This window comes from Bubalus kerabau, chromosome 9 (assembly GCF_029407905.1).
Source record: "Bubalus kerabau isolate K-KA32 ecotype Philippines breed swamp buffalo chromosome 9, PCC_UOA_SB_1v2, whole genome shotgun sequence".
Classification (NCBI taxonomy): Eukaryota; Metazoa; Chordata; class Mammalia; order Artiodactyla; family Bovidae; genus Bubalus; species Bubalus kerabau.
The window spans coordinates 104,620,826-104,641,285 of record NC_073632.1 but is presented as its reverse complement, the minus strand read 5'-3'; the positions used below and the strand labels follow the sequence as shown (position 1 = coordinate 104,641,285).

Sequence of the window (20,460 nt, the reverse complement as noted above, 5' to 3'; positions counted from 1 at the left end):
AACCTGTGAACATGCATTTCCCTCTGGCTGGGCTGGGGCCAGAGATTTTTCGCTCTTTATTATTTTAATATTTTATTTTATTTATTTGTTTGGCTGCACCAGGTCTTAGTTGAGACATGCGGGATCTTCGATCTTCATTGCAGCATATGCGATTTGGCATGCGGGACCTGGTTCCCTGACCAGGGACCGAACCCAGGCCCCCTGCACTGAAGTCTTAGCCACTGAACCACCAGAGAAGTCCCCAAAGACCTTTCATTCTAACAAGCCCCAGGTGATGCCAATGCTGGTCTGAGTGCCAGGGTGCCCGAGCAGTCTCCTATTGGGCCGTACTCGGGTCCCGGTGTGCAGAGAGGGTGTGTCAATGTGCTCAGCCCTCAGGGTCCCTGGAGGACCTCAGTTTTACCCCACCACATTTTGCCAGCAACATCCCATAATATATATGCATGAGTTACCCCGCTGCTCTGTATCCCAGTTCCTCTTCTGTGAGATGTAGTGAAAACCATAAAATCTAACTTGTAGGGTGGTTATATTGATTAAACGAGTTAATGTATGTGAAGGGCTTAGCTAGCGCTGGGCACTTTAAAGCATCTAGCAAGTCTAAGGTATTATGTCCCCTGGGTGACCCTGGGATGCCCTCATGGAATATACAAAACCGTTGCTATTGTTTCTATTCCCAGAGCCTCAGACCTGATGAGGAAGTTGGTGAGAAGCTGAATCCTTCATTTCTTGACTTGGTCAGAACCCCTCAGATAAGGAAACACACCTTGATCTTGATGTACAACTGGTAAGGATTATTTTCCACTTTAAAATCTCTCCAAATTCTTTTCATCTCCATCATCCACATAGAGGAGGGACCAAGAGGACCTTCTAAACGTAGCCTAGGTCCAGTCAGCATCAGTGGTGGATTGCAAGTGGGCTCATTTATATTTTTGTCAGGCAGATGTTGAAATCAGCTTACAGACCCAACACATAGACCACTACATTCTCAACCTGGGCTTTACCTTAAGAATCACCTGGGAGTTTATAAAATACCAAGGCCAGACTCTTCTCCCACAAAGACATGGATTTAATTGTCAAGGCTAGGAACCAGGAACCAGTAGTTTTAAAATCTTCCAAGTGATTCTAATGTCAAACTGAGACAATTGGTGTAGATTTTTTTAAATTGAAGTATGATTGATTTACAGTATGTTAGTTTCAGGTATACAGCACAGCGATTCATATATATATATACATATATATATATATATATATATATTTATATATGATTCAAATTCTCTTCCCTTATAGAAGTAGTAGAAGTAGAAGTGTTAGCCACTCAGTTGTGTCTGACTCTTTGTGATCCCGTGGACTGCAGCCTGCCAGGCTCCTCTGGCAGGAGTCCATGAGAAGGAGAGGAGTCCATGAGAAGGAGAGGAGTCCATGAGAATTCTCCAGGCAAGAATACTGAAGTGGGCCGCCATTCCCTTCTCCAGGGGATCTTCCTGACTCAGGGATTGAAACTGGGTCTCCTGCATTGGCAGATAGATCAGATTCTTTACCATCTGAGTCACCAGGGAAGCCCTTACAGCTTGTTACTAAATATTGATAGAGTCCCTGGTGCTATACAGTAGGTCCTTGTTACATAGGTTAATTGATATGAGTGTAGATCTCTACTGCAAGGCCTTTTCTTTTCCACCCAGAGAAAATGTAAATAAATAAACTCTCAAACAAGACTAGACAGGTATAACCACTGACTCCACATCCAGTAGCAAGTCTGAGCATCCTCACTGCCTGCAGGCTGCTCCAGAGCCCTGGGCCGTGGGTTCCGCACCAGCCTCTGCACCACGCAGCACGCTTTCCCTTCACTCAGTGACATCACTGGGATGACACAGAGCAGCCAAATGATGCTTCACAGTCACTGACAGAAGGCGACGTCCCTGGTGGTCCACACTCCCTCTGCAGGGAGCATGGGATCGATCCCTGGTCGAGGAACTAAGATCCTGAGTGTCCTGCATGCCACATGGGACAGCTAAACAATAAAAGACTATCCACAGTCACTGACAAAAGCAAAGCTTACCAGGAGTTAATTTAGCAGCCTTCACAATATTGCATGCAAAATGCATCGGGGAAACCTGGCCTCATTATCCACATATTTTCCATTGCAGACATTGAACGCTTTCGGTCAACAAAACCAGAAACATCATCTAAGTCTTGTCCGTGAATGGATAAACAACAGGGACCTACCATATAGCGCAGGGAACTAGATTCAGTATCCTGTGATCAACCATAATGGAAAAGAATATTAAAAAAGAAAGCATATATGTATATAACCAGCCACTTTGCTGTACAGCAGAGACTGGCACAACACCGTAAATCAACTATTCTTCAATTTTAAAAATTCATTAATTTTTAAAATGTTGTCTGTATCATGTCAAAAGATAAATCATCAAAAGTGGGGCTGTATCCATTTGGGAATTTGGTTTCCACTTGGTCTCCTGTGTTCCTAATGTTTGGATTAAGTAGTCATTAGAAGACCAGAAAGAGAAAAGATTAACAACCACTAATAACCTGAAACAGTTCTACTAAATAAATCCTTCCAGTAAGACATTGCTTCTCGCCTTTCAATTTTGCCAGGGAATGTTAGCCTAATTCTTTCCCTTTCCAGACTCTGAGGTTACAGCCAGTCACTGTAATGGGTCAGATGGTATAAAAGCAGTGGAATGGAGGGAAAGCAATAATAAGATGACAAAGAAAGGTGTCCTACAGTCAAGCTTTCGGTGACTTGCTCACAGTGCTTGTCTTGATCTGAGCTCTCCTCTTTGCTCAGGTTCACGAGCTCTGTTCTCTACCAGGGCCTCATCATGCACATGGGCCTTGCGGGGAGCAACATCTACCTGGACTTCTTCTACTCTGCCCTGGTCGAGTTCCCTGCTGCCTTCCTCATCATCCTCACCATTGACCGCATAGGTCGCCGTTATCCATGGGCCGTATCAAATATGGTGGCGGGGGCAGCCTGTCTAGTCTCAGTTTTTATCCCTGAGGGTAAGTGCCCGGCCAAGCTGGGGTCTTGTCTGCCAAGGCCCTGAGAAGGGGCCAGGGGCAGGGATTTGGGGCAGGGGGACGGTGCGGGAAGCACAGCCCTTTGATAGGAAGACCATGTTTTTCAGTGTGGAAGTCTATTTGGAAAGAATGAATGAAATATCTGGGACTTTTCTGAGTGAATGCATATGGCAACTCTGCCTAAGAGCCATGGCACCCCATGATGGCCTGATGTGGTATAATCACATCCACTGGTTCTCTGAGTTGGGCTTCCCTGGTAGCTCAGAGGGTAAAGCGTCTGCCTGTGATGCAGGAGACCTGGGTTCAATCCCTGGGTCGGAAAGCTCCCCTGGAGAAGGACATGGCAACCCACTCCAGTACTCCTGTCTGGAAAATCCTACGGACGGAGGAGCCTGATAGGCTACAGTCCATGGGGTTGCAAAGAGTTGGTTCTCTGATGTAATACAACAAGAGAAGCTAGGAGGACCCACACCTTGGGCCATCCAGCTGGGCCAGCACTGAGAGCAGGCTATTTCTTCTGGGTCACTTCTGTAGATGAAAGTAGGTGGAACTTTGGAAGCGGGTGTCATTCTGGTGTCATTAACGACTGAGGTCTAAAGTGAGGAGTGTGTTAGAACCATGAGGCTAACACAAGCAGACGCGGGGGATTTTGCAGAACTGTCCTGAGTCTGCAGAAGCACCAACGGTCCTGTTCCAGGGGATGCACTGTCTCCTTGCCCCTCCCCTCTGCCGCCGAGCCCCGTTGGGCGACCCGGGAGCCTGAGCAGCACGTGTCAGCCGTGTGTTTTCCCCTCAGATCTACACTGGCTAAGAGTTACGGCTGCTTGCCTGGGTCGGATGGGGATCACAATGGCCTATGAGATGGTCTGCCTGGTCAACGCGGAACTGTACCCCACGTTCATCAGGTGTGTACGTTCCCCTCAGCGTGGGGAGTGCGGCTGGGACACTTGTTTACTGGTGAGAATGACCACAGGTGCCAACAGAGGACAACTCACCTTTTTTAAGAAATTTATTTTATTGATGTACAGTTGATTTACAGTGGCATGTCAATTTCTACTGTACAGCAAAATGATTCAGTTATACATATGTACATTCTTTTACGTATTCTTCTCCATTATGATTTATCACAGGATATCGAGTCTAGTTCCCTGTGCTATGCAGTAGGATCTTGTGGTTGATCCATCCTGCATAGAATAGTGCCTCTGCTAACCCTGAACCCCCAATCCAAGCCTCTCACGCCTTCCATGCTCCTTGGCAACCACGAGTCTATTATCTGCGTCTGTGAGACTGTTTCTGTTTTGAGATAAGTTCATTTGTGTCATATTTTAGATTCCACATGTAGGTGACATCATACGGTATTTGTCTTTCTCTTTCTGACTTCCCGCACTTGGTATCTCTAGGGAAGGCACCTTCCTTTTCAAGAGGATGGAACCATTTCAAGGCAGTAGGCAGGTCACACCTCACACTCCCGGGCTGGGGTGAAACTCAGGAACCACGTGGGGAGAACAGGAGCCATTGCACGGAGAGGGATGACCGAATGGCCACAGGTGGGAGAACAGCCCATGCAGGATGGCAGAGCAGAGCGAGGGCAGACGGGGATGAAAGTACGAATCCAAAATTGGCCCCGCCCCCAGTTAGACATCTTCGAGAAAGTTAGTATAAAACAAGTACAGCAGAACACGAATGGAATTATGTATCGTTTCCGTGCATCGACAGTACCGTGAAGACTTTCAGCTCGCACCCGTTTTGATGATTGGGGGAGGTATTTAAGACGGGCGTGGGAGATAACTACGGTCCTGTGATAAGCAGAAGGAAACACGGGTGTCCCGCGTTTCAGGAACCTCGGGGTCCTCGTCTGCTCCTCCATGTGTGACATCGGGGGCATCCTCACCCCCTTCCTGGTCTACAGGCTCACCGACATCTGGCACGAGCTCCCCCTGGTGGTTTTCGGTAAGAAATCCTCAGCGATGTCCGAAGGAAAACCTGTCTTTTAGGGGTCTCCCTGTTTCTACCTCCAAACTAGTGCTCTCCTTGCAAGTCACTACCAAATGTGACTAGTAATTGGTACTACTATTAGTGTGGTAACTCTAGTGTTACTAACAGCATTAGCAGCCGCTAACACTCAAGTCTGGGAACCCACGAGGACTCACGCCCGTAGAGATGCAAAGTCCAGGGCGAGTGAGGTGGGGGTTTCCTTGAAGAAGACCCTCTCCCCTCACTGATACCTGCCTCTTTGTCCAGGAACTCATTCTTTCTATCTCCTCTAGGCCCAGACATTGGAAAATCCAAACTCTTTTTACTTCCTTACTTCAGAAGAAGCAGTTAAAATTTTGCCAAGGGCAATTTCAACACCCAGGGGGAACAAAGACCAAGACTGAGACAATGCAGACTTCCCTGGCCGTCCAGTGGTTAAGACTCCGCGCTCAGAATACAGGGAGCCCAGGTTCGATCCCTGATCAGGGAACTAGATCCCACATGCTGCAACTGTAAGATCCTGCATGCTGCAATGAAGGCCCAGTGCAGCCAAATAAGTACATTTTTTAAAAAAGAAAGAAAACGGGTTAGCATGACAGGAACACCTGTGGGGGTGCTGGCGCCCTGTCCTCAGGTTCCTCAGCGATTAGACAGAAGCAGCAGGGGCACAGTCCTGCCCGCTGAACCTGAAGGAGGTATGGGTGCTGAGTCCACCCCTCCCGACCAGCCACAGGAGAGAATGGGAGGGATTAACCTAATCATCACCACATCCTGAACCCTAAGTCTGCAGACTGAGAGGGGCTGGGATCCTGGGAGGTTCCATTCACCCAGTATCCACTGCCTCTTCCCCCAGTGGCAGACAGAGGGACAGGTGCCCTCCTGGGCATCCCAGCAGACACAGCTCCAGATCCACACATGTAACTTCACCTTCTCAATGTGTCAGCCCTGGGGTCTCCATGCACCCACTCCTGTCTTCTTTAAGACTCCTTCTGAGTCTTTGTTTTAATTTGACAGAAATGGAACGCTTTCCCCACGGGCATACAAGACCCAGTCTGGGGGAGGAAGGGAAAGACCGTCTCAGACGACAGCAGGGGAACAGCAAATGGCTTTCCCCCAATCCTGCGTGTTGTCACACCCACGTGTCTCTTTCCCCCAATCCTGCGTGTTGTCACACCCACGTGTCTCTGCTCGTTCCTTCTGCTCGAGGGACTTTTGAGGGCAGAAGTTTCCACTGCTGTAGATCTATCAGCAAAAACTCCAAAGCTTTGAGAGAACTCACCCCCGAAAGAGACCTGACGAATGTTTCCATGTTCCAACTTAATAACAACAAGATGGCCAAGTTGATAGAACATGAGGTCTCTATCCTGAGGTAGGCAGAGTGGCTGGGAGCCCCGGGCCCAGACTCCTTCCTCCCCCAGCACTGGCCAAGGGGCCTGACCCCAGTACCCCCTTTCCTTCTTGGGAGCACGTTCTGGTTTCTTCCTTACACTCCAACCTCAGCCACTCCCCTAGGTTGGCAGTGAGTGGTCTGTGGGTCTGAGGGATATTTCTGGGTAGAAAATAGATACTCCTTAGTATCTATTTTGTTTCTCTTAGTACCATTTAACAACAACAACAACAACAAAATATGCAAAGTCCAGACCCAGAGGAACTCCCCAGACCTAGACCCTCTTTTGGGCCCTGCCTGTCCATCAAAAAGATAAAGGATTTTAATTGCATTTCAAATTTGAAGTAAGCAAAGTGTTAGTGGCTCAGCCGTGTCCATCTCGTTGTCACCCCATGAACTATATATAGCCCCCCAGGCTGCTCTGTCCAGAGGATTCTCCAGGTGAGAATACTGGAATGGGTAGCCATTCCTTTCTCCAGGACATCTTCCTGACCCAGGGATCGAACCCGCGTCTCTTGCGTCTCCTGCATTGGCAGGCAGGTTCTTTATCACTAGAACCACCTGGGAAGAAGACAATTACTGATTTTATATTGCTGGTAGTTTCCTTCTCTCACCAGCTTTTAAAAGCTAGGAGGAAGCAAAACGAGCAGTTTTACACTTTTTCTTTCTCTTTTCACACAATGCTGCTGCTGCTGCTAAGTCGCTTCAGTCGTGTCTGACTCTGTGCGATCCCAGAGACGGCAGCCCACCAGGCTCCCTCGTCCCTGGGATTCTCCAGGCAAGAACACTGGAGTGGTTTGCCATTTCCCTCTCCAATGCATGATAATAGTGTGCAAATTGTGCTCTAGTAATATCCAGAAATGGTCATCTAGAAGCTTGAAAACCAACACACGAATACATTGGAAAAGTTCATGCCATGGGCCAGGCACTTTTCTAAGCACCTAACAAATATGAACTCATTTCAGCCCCATAACAAGCATTTGAGGTGGAGACATCATCCCACATTCTGCAGAGGTGCCTGGAGTATCGGGAGATCATAGAACTTCTCGGAGCTCTAAGACCAGTGCTCGGGGAGTCAGCACTTGGGGTGTCAGCAACCCTGGTGCCCAGAGCTACAGCCGGTGCCCTGAACCACTGTGCACTGGAGGCCTGTATTTCTATTTCAGTTTTAAGGGTGCAGAAAATGGAGTCCAGCAGGCATTTTTTTGAAACCCCCAAATAGTAAAAAAACCCACATCCTACTTCTTGCATTCTATGACAGAAAATATATAAAGATGTACCCTGGTTCGATTCCTGGGTTGGGAAGAACCCCTGGAGAAGGGATAGGCTACCCAGGCCAGTATTCATGGGCTTCCCTGGTGGCTCAGATGGTAAAGAATCTGCCTGCAATGAGGAAGACCTGGGTTCAATCCCTGGTTTGGGAAGATCCCCTGGAGGAGGGCATGGCCACCCACTCCAGGATTCTTGCCTGGAGAATCCGGTGGACAGAAGAGCCTGGTGAGCTATAGTCTATGGGATCACAAAGAGTTGGACACAACTGAATGACTAAGCACAGCACAGCACGTGTGTGTGTGTGTGTGTGTGTGTGTGTGTGTACATGTATATATATATTTTATGTATATATATGTATTTGTGTGTGTATATATATTCTTTTTATGTATATTTAAGTATATATATGTATAGATATATATTGTCTTTTTATATCTATACACACATACATACATCTATATACATTTAAAGTCTATATATAGATATACATAAAAAATACATGCATATATATATAAAGATACTATATATATACATAAAAAGACTATATATAAATGTATACATTTAAAAAGCTATATATATTAAAAAGAATATATATATGTGAATCACTTTGCTGTATGCCTGAAATCAACCCAATGTTGTAGATCAACTATACTTCAGTAAAATAAAAAATAAAAAGCAACAATAAATAGAAATAAAATAAAAAGCCTGGCTATACCATTTAATGCTGTTATGAAGTAATATGTGATTCATTACTTTTATTTGCTGGTAACAATCCAAGTTTCTAACTCATTTTCATTACTAAGTGCTTTATATTGGCAGGGCTATATTCTTTCTTTTCTTAGCATTGTTTTTTTTCAGAGTTATTTTCTAACTCTAAAGTATCTTAATATCATGGCAATGTTCTCTAGCCTAGAATAACTTTGACTCAAAATGTGAAGTATTTCATTTCCCTATAAGGAATTGTAATTCAGCGGAGTTTGGAACGGGCTAAATATTTATGATGGGGAACAGGGCAGTCTGAGATGGCAAAGGAATCTGTAAGTATAGGAAATCATCAAAAAATTTTTTTAAGAAACAAGGGGAGCTCTAATTACAGAAGCAGCATGCATCAACCCTGAATGTGATCTTTGTCTGTTTGGCTTTCAGCTGTGGTTGGCCTGATTGCTGGAGGACTGGTGCTGTTGCTCCCAGAAACCAAAGGGAAGACTTTGCCTGAGACCATTGAAGAAGCTGAGAACATGCAGAGGTAGGGAGTTGCGATTTCTTCATGAACTATTCCATACATGTTTGGGGAAAACGCTGTAGCCGGCTGGAAAGAAAGATGACGGTGAATCTGTCCCTCCCACCATACACTGAGATCAATTCAAATGAAAGCAAAGATTAAAATGTACCAACAAAGAAACAGTGAAAGAGAATGAAGATATTATAGGAGAAGCCCTTTACCCTTTCACAGTGAGGAAGACTTAAAATTTGACCAAAAATATCCAGGACCCATTAGGAAAAAAAAGTTCACCTTTAAATAAAAATTTAAAACTGTGTTGAAAAACTTCCATAAGCTAAAAAAGATAAGCAAACTTAGAGAAAATGTCTACTCCTCCATAAAGGGCTAATTTTCCCAATGTATAAAGAGTACTAACAAATTCATAAGAAAAATCACTCAGTAGGAAAAAATGGACAAAGGGCTTGAATACATAATTTAGTGAAAAGAAGGAAAAAACAGCTCTAAAATATATTAATATGCCCAATCTCCTTCATAGTAAGAGAATTGCAAAGTTACCCTGCACTATTATACCCTGGGATTGTCAAAGATCAAACTGCTTGAAAATATCCAGTGGACCCTCCAACAGCACAGGAGTGAGGGGTGTCAACCTCCTATGCAATCAAAATCCACTTACTTTCAATTCCCCCAAAACTTAACCGCTAATAGGTAAGTAAGTAAGTAAGTGTTAGTCACCCAGTCGTGCCCGACTCTTTGCAACCCCATGGACTGCAGCCCACCAGGCTCTTCTGTCCATGAGATTTTCCAGGCAAGAATACTGGAGTGGGTTGCCATTTCCTTCTCCAGAGGATCTTCCCGACCCAGGGATCAAACCCAGGTTTCCTGCACTGCAGGCAGATTCTTTACCAACTGAGCTATAAGGGAAGCCCCAACTGCTAATAATCAGAAGCTTATGAATCACATAGGGCAGTTCAGATATATTTCATATGTTGTATGTATCATATAGTGTGTTCCTACAGTAATCTATAGAAAAGAAAATGTTATTAAGAAAATCATAAGGAAAATAAAATACATTTACAGTACTATACCGTGTTTTTCAGGCTTCTTAGGTGGCACTAGTGGTAAAGAACCTGCCTGCCAATGCAGGAGACATGAGAGGTGCAGGTTCGATCCCCGGGTCTGGAAGATCCCCTGGAGGAGGGCATAGCAACCCACTCCGATATGCTTGCCTGGAGAATCCCATGGACAGAGGAGCCTGGCAGGCTACAGTCCATAGGGTCACACAGAGTCAGATACGACTGAAGCAGCTTAGCACTCACACACCTTGTTTATCAATACTGTAAATTTATAAATTTACATCATCTGTTTATAAGACAAATCATCTATCAGCACCTACATGAACATTTTCCTATATGATACAAACCACTGTAGGACTTCTCTGATGGCTCAGTGGTAAAGAATTGGCCTGCCAATGCAGGAAACATGGCTTCAATCCCTGATCCGGGAAGATCCCACAGGCCACAGGCCACTAAGCCCATGCACCACAACTATTGAGCCTGTGCTCTAGAGCCTGGGGACCACAACTTCTGAGCCCACGTGCCACAAATACTGAAGCCTGCACGCCCTAGAGCCCGTGCTCCCCAATGAGAGAAGTCACCGCAATGAGAAGCCTGCATGCCGCAATGAAGAGTAGTCCCTGCTCACCAAAACTAGAGCAAAGCCCATGCAGCAGTGAAGACCCAGCACAGCCAAAACTAAATAAATAAAATTAAAAAGGAAACACGGTAGATTTTACGTGTATTAATAACAAGTGACATCAAAAATGAAAAGATAATATAAAAAAGAAATCCATATTTATTTACAGATATAGTGATTCATGGGCTTCCCAGGTGGCTCAGTGGTTAAAAAAAAAAAAAAAATCCACCTGCCAATGCAGGAGACACAGGTGTGATCCCTGGGTGGGGAAGATCCCCTGGAGGAGGAAACGGCAGTATTTCCTCCAGTATTCTTGCCGGGGAATTCCTATCGACAGAGGAGCCGGGCAGGGTTGCGAGTCAGACACGACTTAGCGACTGAATCTCGGCCACCATCATTGATTCAGGCACTGACTCTGAAAATGTCTGTGTGGTTGGTTTATGGCTGCCAACTGTAACTGACTGATGCTATGGCCCTCCACTGCTCACAGCAGCCTAGCCTATACACGAATGAACGCACTGATATGACATTTCTGTGCCATACAGTATTACAGTCATATTCATGATACAGCATTGGAAACATTTGTTACATTTTTTTAAAAAAACCACTTACCTGTGATGGTAGGCAGGTTCCCCAGTACGATCAAGAGAGGCATAATGTAAGATAATGTAATTCTTTGAAAGCAAAATTATAAAACAATAAGAAAATGAATACATTATTAATTTTGCATTAAATATCACTCACCTGATGCCTATGTAGGGAGAGACTAAAGTCTGTGCGTGCATGCATGCTCAGTCGCCTCAGTCATGTCTGACTCCTTGCAACCCTATAGACTGTATCTCTCCAGACTCCTCTGTCCATGTGATTCTCCAGGCAGGAATACTGGAGTGGGTTGCCATGCCCTCCTCCAGGGCATCTTCCCGACCTAGGGATCGAACCAGCATCTCCTCCATCCCCTGCCCTGCAGGGGAATTCTTTACTACGGAGCCACCAGGGAAGCCCAGACTAATGCCTGCATATACTTTATGCATTCATGATGTACTTAACTTTTTCTTAGTTTTTGCAAAATTTCTAGGCTACATGTTTCATCTGAGAGTTTTTCAAATTGTCACAAATTGCCAAAAATTTTTCAACGTTTTTATAGAAAAAAATCCACATGTAAGTGGACACATGCAGTTCAAACTTGTGTTATTCAAGGATCAACTGTACTTACTGTGTTGGTAAAAGATGTGGGGAGACAGGCAGTGTCCTTAAAACATTTCTAATGGGCAGTATGACATAATATCAAAATTGTATATGTGTGTACTTTTGTATACAGCAATTCCATACTTATAGAAATTTATGTGTGTAAAATGGTGTTTGTATAGGATTATTCATTAAAGCAATTTTTATGCATCAAAAGAGTGAGAACAACATAAATGTCAATCGATCGGGAGACAGTTAGGTGAATTATGGTATGTCATTCAGTAAAATACTCCATGGTCATTAAAAAGAATGAAGCAAAAAAATAAATAAATAAAAAAAAAATAAAAAGAATGAAGCACCTTGATATATATATATACTGATATGGAAATTCTCCCAGATGTATTATTAATGGGGAAAAAAAGCAAAACATAAAAAGGTATATAATCATTTGTGCACAAAGAGCAAATACATGTATAGGAAACTTAAATATATATTAAACATATATATAAATTATATATACAATTTATCTTTGGAAGAACATGCATAACATTGATCATCTATGGAATTAGATGGCTATGGGATGTAAGTGGAAGGGAGACTCTTCAGTGCATGCTTTTTGCACTCTCTGAACACATACAATTCTATTTTAAAAGTAACCTTAAAAAATCAAAAATAGAGACTTCCCTTTCAGTTGGTACAGTGGATAAGAATCCGCCTGCCACAAGGGACACAAGTTCGATCCCTGGTCCAGGAGGATTCCACTCGCCACAGAGCAACTAAGCCTGTGGGCCGTAGCTACTGAAGATGCACACTCTAGGGCCAATGAGCCACAACTACGGAGCCCGTGTCCCACAACTACGGAAGCCCCCAGGCCCGAGAGCCAGGAAACTGCAACCACCGAAGCCTGCATGGAGCACCTACTGAAGCCCATGGGCCTAGAGCCTGTGCGCCACAAGAGAAGCCACCTCAGTGAGAAGCCCCATGTACCGCAACTAGAGAGCTGCCATTGCTGGCCGCAAGTAGAGAAAGCCCAAGCACAGCAACAAAGACCCAGTGCAATCAAAAATAAATAGATAAAACAATTTTTAAAAAATCTACATACAGAGAAACATATATGACACACTCCCCCATGAATCTGTTTATATGACACGCTTAGCTATAACCGTTTGTTTTATCCGTAGTCCATTTTCAGCCCATTGATGCCATGAATTGAGCTGAATTGTACCCATGCTACAAACCCTTCACATTTCACATATTCAGTACTTGGGCAAAGGTCACAGCAGAAGAGTCACAGTGGTCTGAGGCTTTTCCTAGAACTTGGAAGAGGCTTTGAATTCAGCCAGAGGTCATACCCTAGCAGTTTATGGGACACCGGAGTCTCAAGAGCTTTGCCTGGCCCACATAATTTTTTTAAGTGGGAAATTCCACATAAACTGGATTTCCAGAATCTGGTTTTTTTTTTTTTAATCAGAGAATTGGGTAACACTGAGCAGGCAGTTTCCTCCTGTTGACAGCTTGGAGGAGCTGAGTGGTGACAGGTCTGTTCTTTGAAGGGCATGCCTGGGGAGCCAGCCACAGGCCTGCCTTCCCACGCTTGGTGCCTAGGACACTTCTGTTTTCTGTCTGGTGAGTGTGGACCTTTGAGTTTGAGAGCCTTGATCTTGATCAACCAACCCCCACAGACCTTGTCCAGTGCATCTTCCCGTGCACATGAGTGCTGCTGCTCCTGGAGGACCGAAATTCTACATCATTTATGGTCGTGTCCCTAGAGCTAAGCATAGTCCCTGAACACAAAGAGCAGGCGCTCGCCAAATATTTGTGGAATAAATGCAGAGCTCCTTCCACAGCACCCCTATGTGGGGTGGCCCTAGGTTTTCCCCTGCCAGTTCCAGTGTCGGCAAGGCAGCAACATGTGATGGCGAGGAACAGGCCTGGTCTGATGCCAGAACCCAGCCTCTGTGCACTGACTCTGAATTCAATCTCAGAGTTTTGGGGTAAATTTGAAAAGAATAGCTTTTTTTGCAGGTGCCAAGCAAAGAGTCCAGGCAGCTAGTGCTTAAAAGACCCAACCTTCCTGAAGATTTTCAAGGAAAAGTTTATAAAACAAGGTGAGGGAAGGGGGTTATGGAGTGTGTGACCATCTCATGGACATTCTTCTGACTGGTTGGTGGTGAGGTACTTGGAAGTCAGCATCATCAACTTTCTGGTTCCAACCAGTATGGGGTCTAGAGTTTTTGGGCTGCATAGGTAGTTTCTTCCATCTGGTGGGGTTTCAGTATCTGCAAAACAGCTCAAAGGACATGGCTTGGAATATTATCTATATTCCTTGAAGAGGAACTAAAGGTCCTTGACTTTATTTAACGGTTAGAGTATTATTTTGTCTTGGTTGGCTGTTTTTTTTTTTTCTGCATTTTCTCACTTCTCTGATTGAATGTATTCTTTGACTAAAGTTTTTATACAGACAAAGGCAAGTGGAGGTCATGGGTGGGTGTCTATTCTGGAAAGGCTTCATAGGGTCCTGCTGGGCTATGGGTCCTCATATTTCCTATCATGTTATCTTCACTCCACTAGGGCTCAATTTTTCATCTGTCAATGGAACAAGAGTTCCTATTCATTGAATTTTTTGTAATGATTAAATGGGACTTCCCTGATGGCTCAGCAGGTAAAAAAATTCTACCTGCAACACAGGAGATGTGGGTTTGATCCCTGGGTAGGGAAGATCCCCTGGAGAAGGAAATGGCAACCCACTCCAGCATTCTTGCCTGGGAAATCACATGGACAGAGGAGCCTGGTGGGCGGATAATGCATGTAAAGTGCCTGGCTGTTAGTAAATGTTCAATAACCACCAAGACTATTCATAGAAGTTTTCACAGCTGTTTTACAAAACAATAAAATATGTACCCAGATGGTTTATTGGAAATCAAATTTTTAAATATATGCTGAATGGTTTTGAGACAGGGAAGTGCAGCTCAGTGATACACCAATATGCCTATACTTGAAAGAATTTTCCATTTTTATCAGACTGGTTCAAAGTGGGCTAAAGAGATTATTATTCCTATTGTTATTTTACATTCTTGCTAACTATGCCATCTGCAAATACATCTATGAAGATTTGCACTTTTCTGTCCTCTGTACTGTGTAACCCAGTTCACCTTTAAAAGACAGAAGAGAGATGAGTAGGGTTCAGGGTGTGACAGGAGGAGCATGTGAGAAGATGGAGACTGAAGCCGAGTCGGGTGGAGGCTCCCATTCAGAGAAAGATGAGGAGGGGCCAGCTGGCAGGAGGCAGAGGCGCCCAGGAGAGGGGGCAGCCGTAGCTGGCACCTGGGGTCAGGCACGCTTCTCGCTAGGTGTGGACAGAGTGTCCCAGGCACTGAGTGAGCACGGGCAAGACCAGGGAGGACAGGAGCCCCACCACCACTCAAGTTATTCAGTCCCTGAGTCCATCCTAGGTACACAGAGCCTTCTGACTTACTAACATACACCTATTTCACCCCTTCAGCCTGTTTCCTTTCCTGTAAAATTGAGCCGCAATAGCTTACATGTCCTGAGAGCTTTCGTCTAGTGCTCTGCAAGCCCTTCTCCTGTATCACCTCATTTAATCCTCGCAACAACCATAGGCAGTAGGTAGTATCATTAACCCCATTTGAAGACAGAATAAAAAAGGGAGATTTGCCCAAAGTCAGTAAGTAACAAAGCCAAGGTTTTAATCCTGGCAGCCCCAAAGCCAGGGTTCATGGACACACCTCACCCTGGAGGGCTGAGCTCACGAGAGGGATGAGGCATGCAAGGTGCCCTGTGCAGGGCTGCCTTCAGTTGTCAGCAACCTGGCTGTTCCTGCTGCTGTTGCTACTGCTAATGTTGTTGCTGCTTTTGCTGCTATTGTTGTTGTTGCTCTTACTCTTTCTGCTGCGCTTACTGCTGCTGTTGTTACCATTGCTGCTGTTGCTATTGCTGTTGCTGTTGTTGCTTCTGTTGTTACTGCTATTCTGCTGCTGTTGCTGTTGTTGTTGTTACTGCTATTGCTGTTGCTGTTGCTGCTGCTGCTGCTGTTGCTGCTGCTGCTGCTGTTGCTGCTGCTGCTGCTGTTGCTGTTGCTGCTGGTGGTGGTGTTGCTGCTGTTGTTGTTGCTCCTGTTGCTGTTACTGCTGTTGCTGATGCTTTTGTTGCTGCTATTGCTGTTGTTGCTGCTGTTGTTCCTGTTGTTACTGCTGCTGCTGCTGCTGTTGTTGCTGCTGCTGTTGCTGTACTTGCTGCTGTTGCTGCTGCAACTATCGTTTTTGTTGTTGCCACTGTTGACAAGGAGGCCCTTGGAGCTTGGTTGTTGAGCTTGGGCCCCTGCATCTGGAGTCTGAGAGGACTCCAGAACCACCTGGATTACGGCAAGCTTCTGCTCCTCTCTGTTTCTCAGATGGATCCAGAGACTGAGGCAAGACTAAGCCCCTCCAAGTGGGGGGCATTCTATGAGGAATTGGGGGACCCAGGAGCAGCCCCAACCTGGATTTCAGTATTATAAACACAAACATGCCAAGAGGGTGTGGCTGGGAACAGCAAAGTGAAGAAAGCAGCATTTTTACATGAATATCAGCAAGATCCTCATATTCATAAAGACAAGATGACTAAGAAAAGTTGCAATTTGAAAAAATTTTTAAATTAATTTTTATTTGCTTCTTACTTTTACTGAAAAGTCAATAATCTTTGGTAAAAATGGTTTCTCAAGTCCTATTTGCAGAAGAGATGATAACAGTGTCTATATTTTGCATTCATCTAAGGGATAGAAAATTAATTTCAGATGTTTAGCGTGTTCTCTATTACAGAGAGGAGTGAGACACCTTGAATAAAGAATGTGGGCCAGTCCCACTCCTGGGAGAGCATTTTAGGAGTGACTTCATCCACAATAGCTGCTCACGATGCTCTTTCCATTTTCTTTTTGAGCATCACCACAAGGAACACTTGGCAAGACTGATCCTGGACAAAGCTTATACTCATTTGTTGCTCCATTTTTCTATTATCCACTTTATCTTGATTTTCAGTTCCTCATAATCTCTTTCTCCTCTCTCCTTTTTTGTTTTATTATTGCAGGTCAGGAAAAAACAAAGAAAAGATGATTTACATTGAAGTCAAGAAACTAGACCCTCCACTAAATTAAGAAGAGAGAGCTGCTCTAGTTTGCTTTGACAATAACAAGGCAAGAATCGAACATTTCTGCTCTCACCACAAAGCCTATACTTGTCAACCTTCTGTTTGGACACTATTAACCTTGATCTATAACCAAATGGAATCTGTTGTACTGCTGTATGCAAATCTGCCTCTAGGACGAGGTCTTAGAGGTTCAAGCAAATCTTCACTTGCTTAAACACTTCCAATGACCTCATCTTACATAGGTACCTTCAGAGGGGATGCCAGTACTCCTCTGGACCAGATATTTCCAGAGTAGGTTCTAGAATATCTCAAGGGAGAAGCAAAAAGTCTGTCTACGAAAGAAATAGCTTACACATAAAAAAAATGTCAGGATTTTATCATTTAAGTCAGCAGAAATCTGGCTACAAGTTTAGGAATGAATCGTAAAGATACAAGGCCCAGGAGGATGAAACATAATAATGAGTCAGGTAAGATTTACTGATCTGAGTGCTCTGACCCAAGATTCTAGATTTAATGTGCTGGCTGGAACCTCTAGCATCAGCTCCAACAGTTAGCAGAACAACAACATGAGAAAAATTATGAGTATATTTCCATAATTTGAAATAAGGAGGACTTCTTAGGCAAAAGCATAATCCAAGAGACATAAAGTGCATGACTGACTGATTGATGTGACAACACAAGACAAGGCTAAATTAAATGAGGCTAGCTGTTTAACACACCCCAAAAGTAAATTTAATGAATGAGTGACAGATTTGGGGAAATATTTGCCACATATAAAATATTAAAGGGCGAATACCCAAAATAAATAAAAAGCTACTAAAAGTCAATAAAGAAATGATAATCCTTTACACAGACCATAGGAAAAAAATGGTTCAAGAATACAAAGTTATTTATAGAAATAGCTTTAAAATATGGTTAGGTTTTACATATATATATAAAGGTATGTATCCTCACTGCTGGGAAATAATAATGAAATATTTTTTACTCTTCAGATTAATTAATAAAATTAATTTAGAAAATTGAAAATATCAAGTATGGATGAGGATATGAAAGAACGTTCACGCATTGCTGGCATGCATGAGTTGATTGGTTTAGTCTTTAGAAAGCAGTTTGGCAGTGTCCGTGCACATATTAGAAATGTGCACATCTGGACCCAACAATTTCACCACTCAGTATCTATTTTTGAGAAACACTAAAGTGTATACAGATTCATCTCGGAGGTATTCACCGCATCATTTGTTGATGAGAGCAAAAATTGGAAATAACCAAAGTCCTTGTATGTGAGGAATGCTTAAATAAGCTATGGTATATCAACTCATCAGTGGAAAAAGAGTGAAAATGACATATAGCTACTCCATATAAAGACCTTCATGGTGGAGCGCTAAGGTGAGTTTTGGAATAAGGATGTGGAAATAATAGGATGCGCATCTAACTAATGATCTAGGGGGAGAGGAATGGGATTGGCAGGGCACAGGAACGATTAGAAAGGTTTTGCTTTTTCTGCAAGTCTTGCATTTTTATTTTTTCACGTGTCGATCTGCGGCATGCTCATGCTGTTTTTAAAAATAAATGATTAACTGGGAAATAGTTTGATGGTTTCTTTAAAAACTAAACATGTACTTACAATATCACTCAGCAATTGCCCTCCTGGGTATTTATCCCAGAGAAAGGAAAACATGCATCCACACGAAATGCCATACACAATTGCTCATGGCAGTTTTCGTCTCTAATTAAACAAAATCTGGAAATAATCAAAATGTCCCTCGTACCAAGGAACACTCCTCAGCAAGAAAAAGGAACAAATCAACAAGACACACACAACTTGAATGGATCTCAAGGGTGCTAGGCTGAGTGATAAAGGCCAGTCTCTGAAGGTCACTCATGAAAGGAAAAACTCCTGAGATGGAAAACAGATCAGTAATTACGGTAGTGGTTACATAAATACATAAATCTACTCATGTGATAAAGTGACATGGGTCTATACTCACATAAAGCACCAATGTCAGTTTCCCGGTTTTGATATTTTCTATAATTATGTGAGATGGAACCATTGGGGAACACCAGGTGAAGGGGACCCAGAATCTCTCTGGATTGCCTTTGTAAATTCCCATGAATCTAGTTATTTCAAAATAAAAGATTAAAAACAATATTTTCAAAATGAAATGCTATGGGGACCCAGAAGAGGCCACTTCTCTGTAACAATGTTTCTTAAAGTTAATGGTCAAAATGTCTTTGACCTCCAAAGGAAGCTATGTTCCTCTGTCCAGAAAACTGCATATCCAAAATTTGCATATACTTTCACAGGCTTTTACCAATCCCTCACTCAGTTAAGAACTCTTGCTGTTGACACAAGTTTCAGTCCATAAACCAAATCCAGCATGCTGCCTGTTTTTAAATAAAGTTTTATTGACACACAGCCACATGCATTGACTTCTATTTTGTCTAAGGCAACTTTGCAGCCACTGCAGCAGAGTAAGTGGCTGCTGCAAAGATTCTCTGATGTACAAACCTTAAAATATTCGCTATGTAGCCCTTTATGGGGTTTACCTGATAGCTCAGCTGGTAAAGAATCCACCTGCAATGTAGGAGACCCCAGTTCAATTCCTGGGTCCGGAAGATCCCCTGGAGAAGGGATAGGCTGCCCACATCAGTATTCATGGGCTTTCCTGGTGGCTCAGGTGGTAAAGAATCCGTCTGCAATGCGGGAGACCTGGGTTCGATCCCTGGGTTGGGAAGATCCCCTGGAGGAGGGCATGGCAACCCACTCCAGTATTCTTGCCTGGAGAATCCCCCTGGACAGAGGAACCTGGTGGGCTACAGTTCATGGGGTTGCAAAGAGTCAGACATGACTGATTAAGCACAGCACAGCAGCCCTTTATGGAAAAAGCTTGCTGACCCCTGGGTAGAATCCCACCTCTGTAAACTGAAAGAAATGATGGAACTTAAAAAAACAATAAAAGCACAGAGAAGGCAATACTGTTAACATTATAAAGTCTGCGTTCCTTCTGTGTGCCTGGAACGCAGCACCCGTTGTGTAGGCAAACAGGTGAGAAGTCAGGCAAGAAGGTGGCAGTTTGGAAAGAAGAAGCACTCAATTACCCCAGCACACTTGTGCACACGGCCCCTTGTGGCTTCCTCCCTGTGCCCTGAGGTGGGCTGGGCTGCCCAGCAGCCTCGGGGCGTGTTCTGGGTGCGGTGATTCCCGAAAGCCCCAGCACTCTTGAGGAAAAGAACTAGGTGGGCCGTGCAGATTGGGGTGGCCACGTAAACTGGGAGGGGCGACTTGGGAGGGGAAGAGTCAGGGACCACTCTATCTACTTTGTAAGATGTGCTCAGTAAAAGCCCCATTATCTAAAAAGTCCCACTCATCAAAGACTATTATTTTCATTTAACCTAAAACAAAAAGAATGTATTTTTATTTCTTCAGTGAAAGAGGAACGTCTTTTCTCTAAGAATATGTCTCCTGTTAGGAGTTCTTCGGCTTTTTCTGGCGTAAGCCACGTTCCTGATGCATTGTTGATCATTTGCAATTTGAGTCTCTTTAAAGTAG

At 44.0% G+C, this 20,460-nt stretch overlaps 1 protein-coding gene across 1 annotated transcript in view; it reads left to right on the top strand.

The window, feature by feature from the left end:
* Positions 1-16,917, top strand: part of LOC129619493 (solute carrier family 22 member 2) — a 30,320-nt gene extending 13,403 nt beyond the window's left edge. The window contains exons 6-11 of the mRNA XM_055534713.1: positions 678-784; positions 2,807-3,021; positions 3,836-3,944; positions 4,877-4,989; positions 8,816-8,915; positions 16,851-16,917. Coding sequence (XP_055390688.1) covers positions 678-784; positions 2,807-3,021; positions 3,836-3,944; positions 4,877-4,989; positions 8,816-8,915; positions 16,851-16,917 — 711 coding nt within the window. The remainder of the gene's footprint in view (positions 1-677; positions 785-2,806; positions 3,022-3,835; positions 3,945-4,876; positions 4,990-8,815; positions 8,916-16,850) is intronic.
* The last annotated feature ends 3,543 nt before the right edge of the window (positions 16,918-20,460 follow it).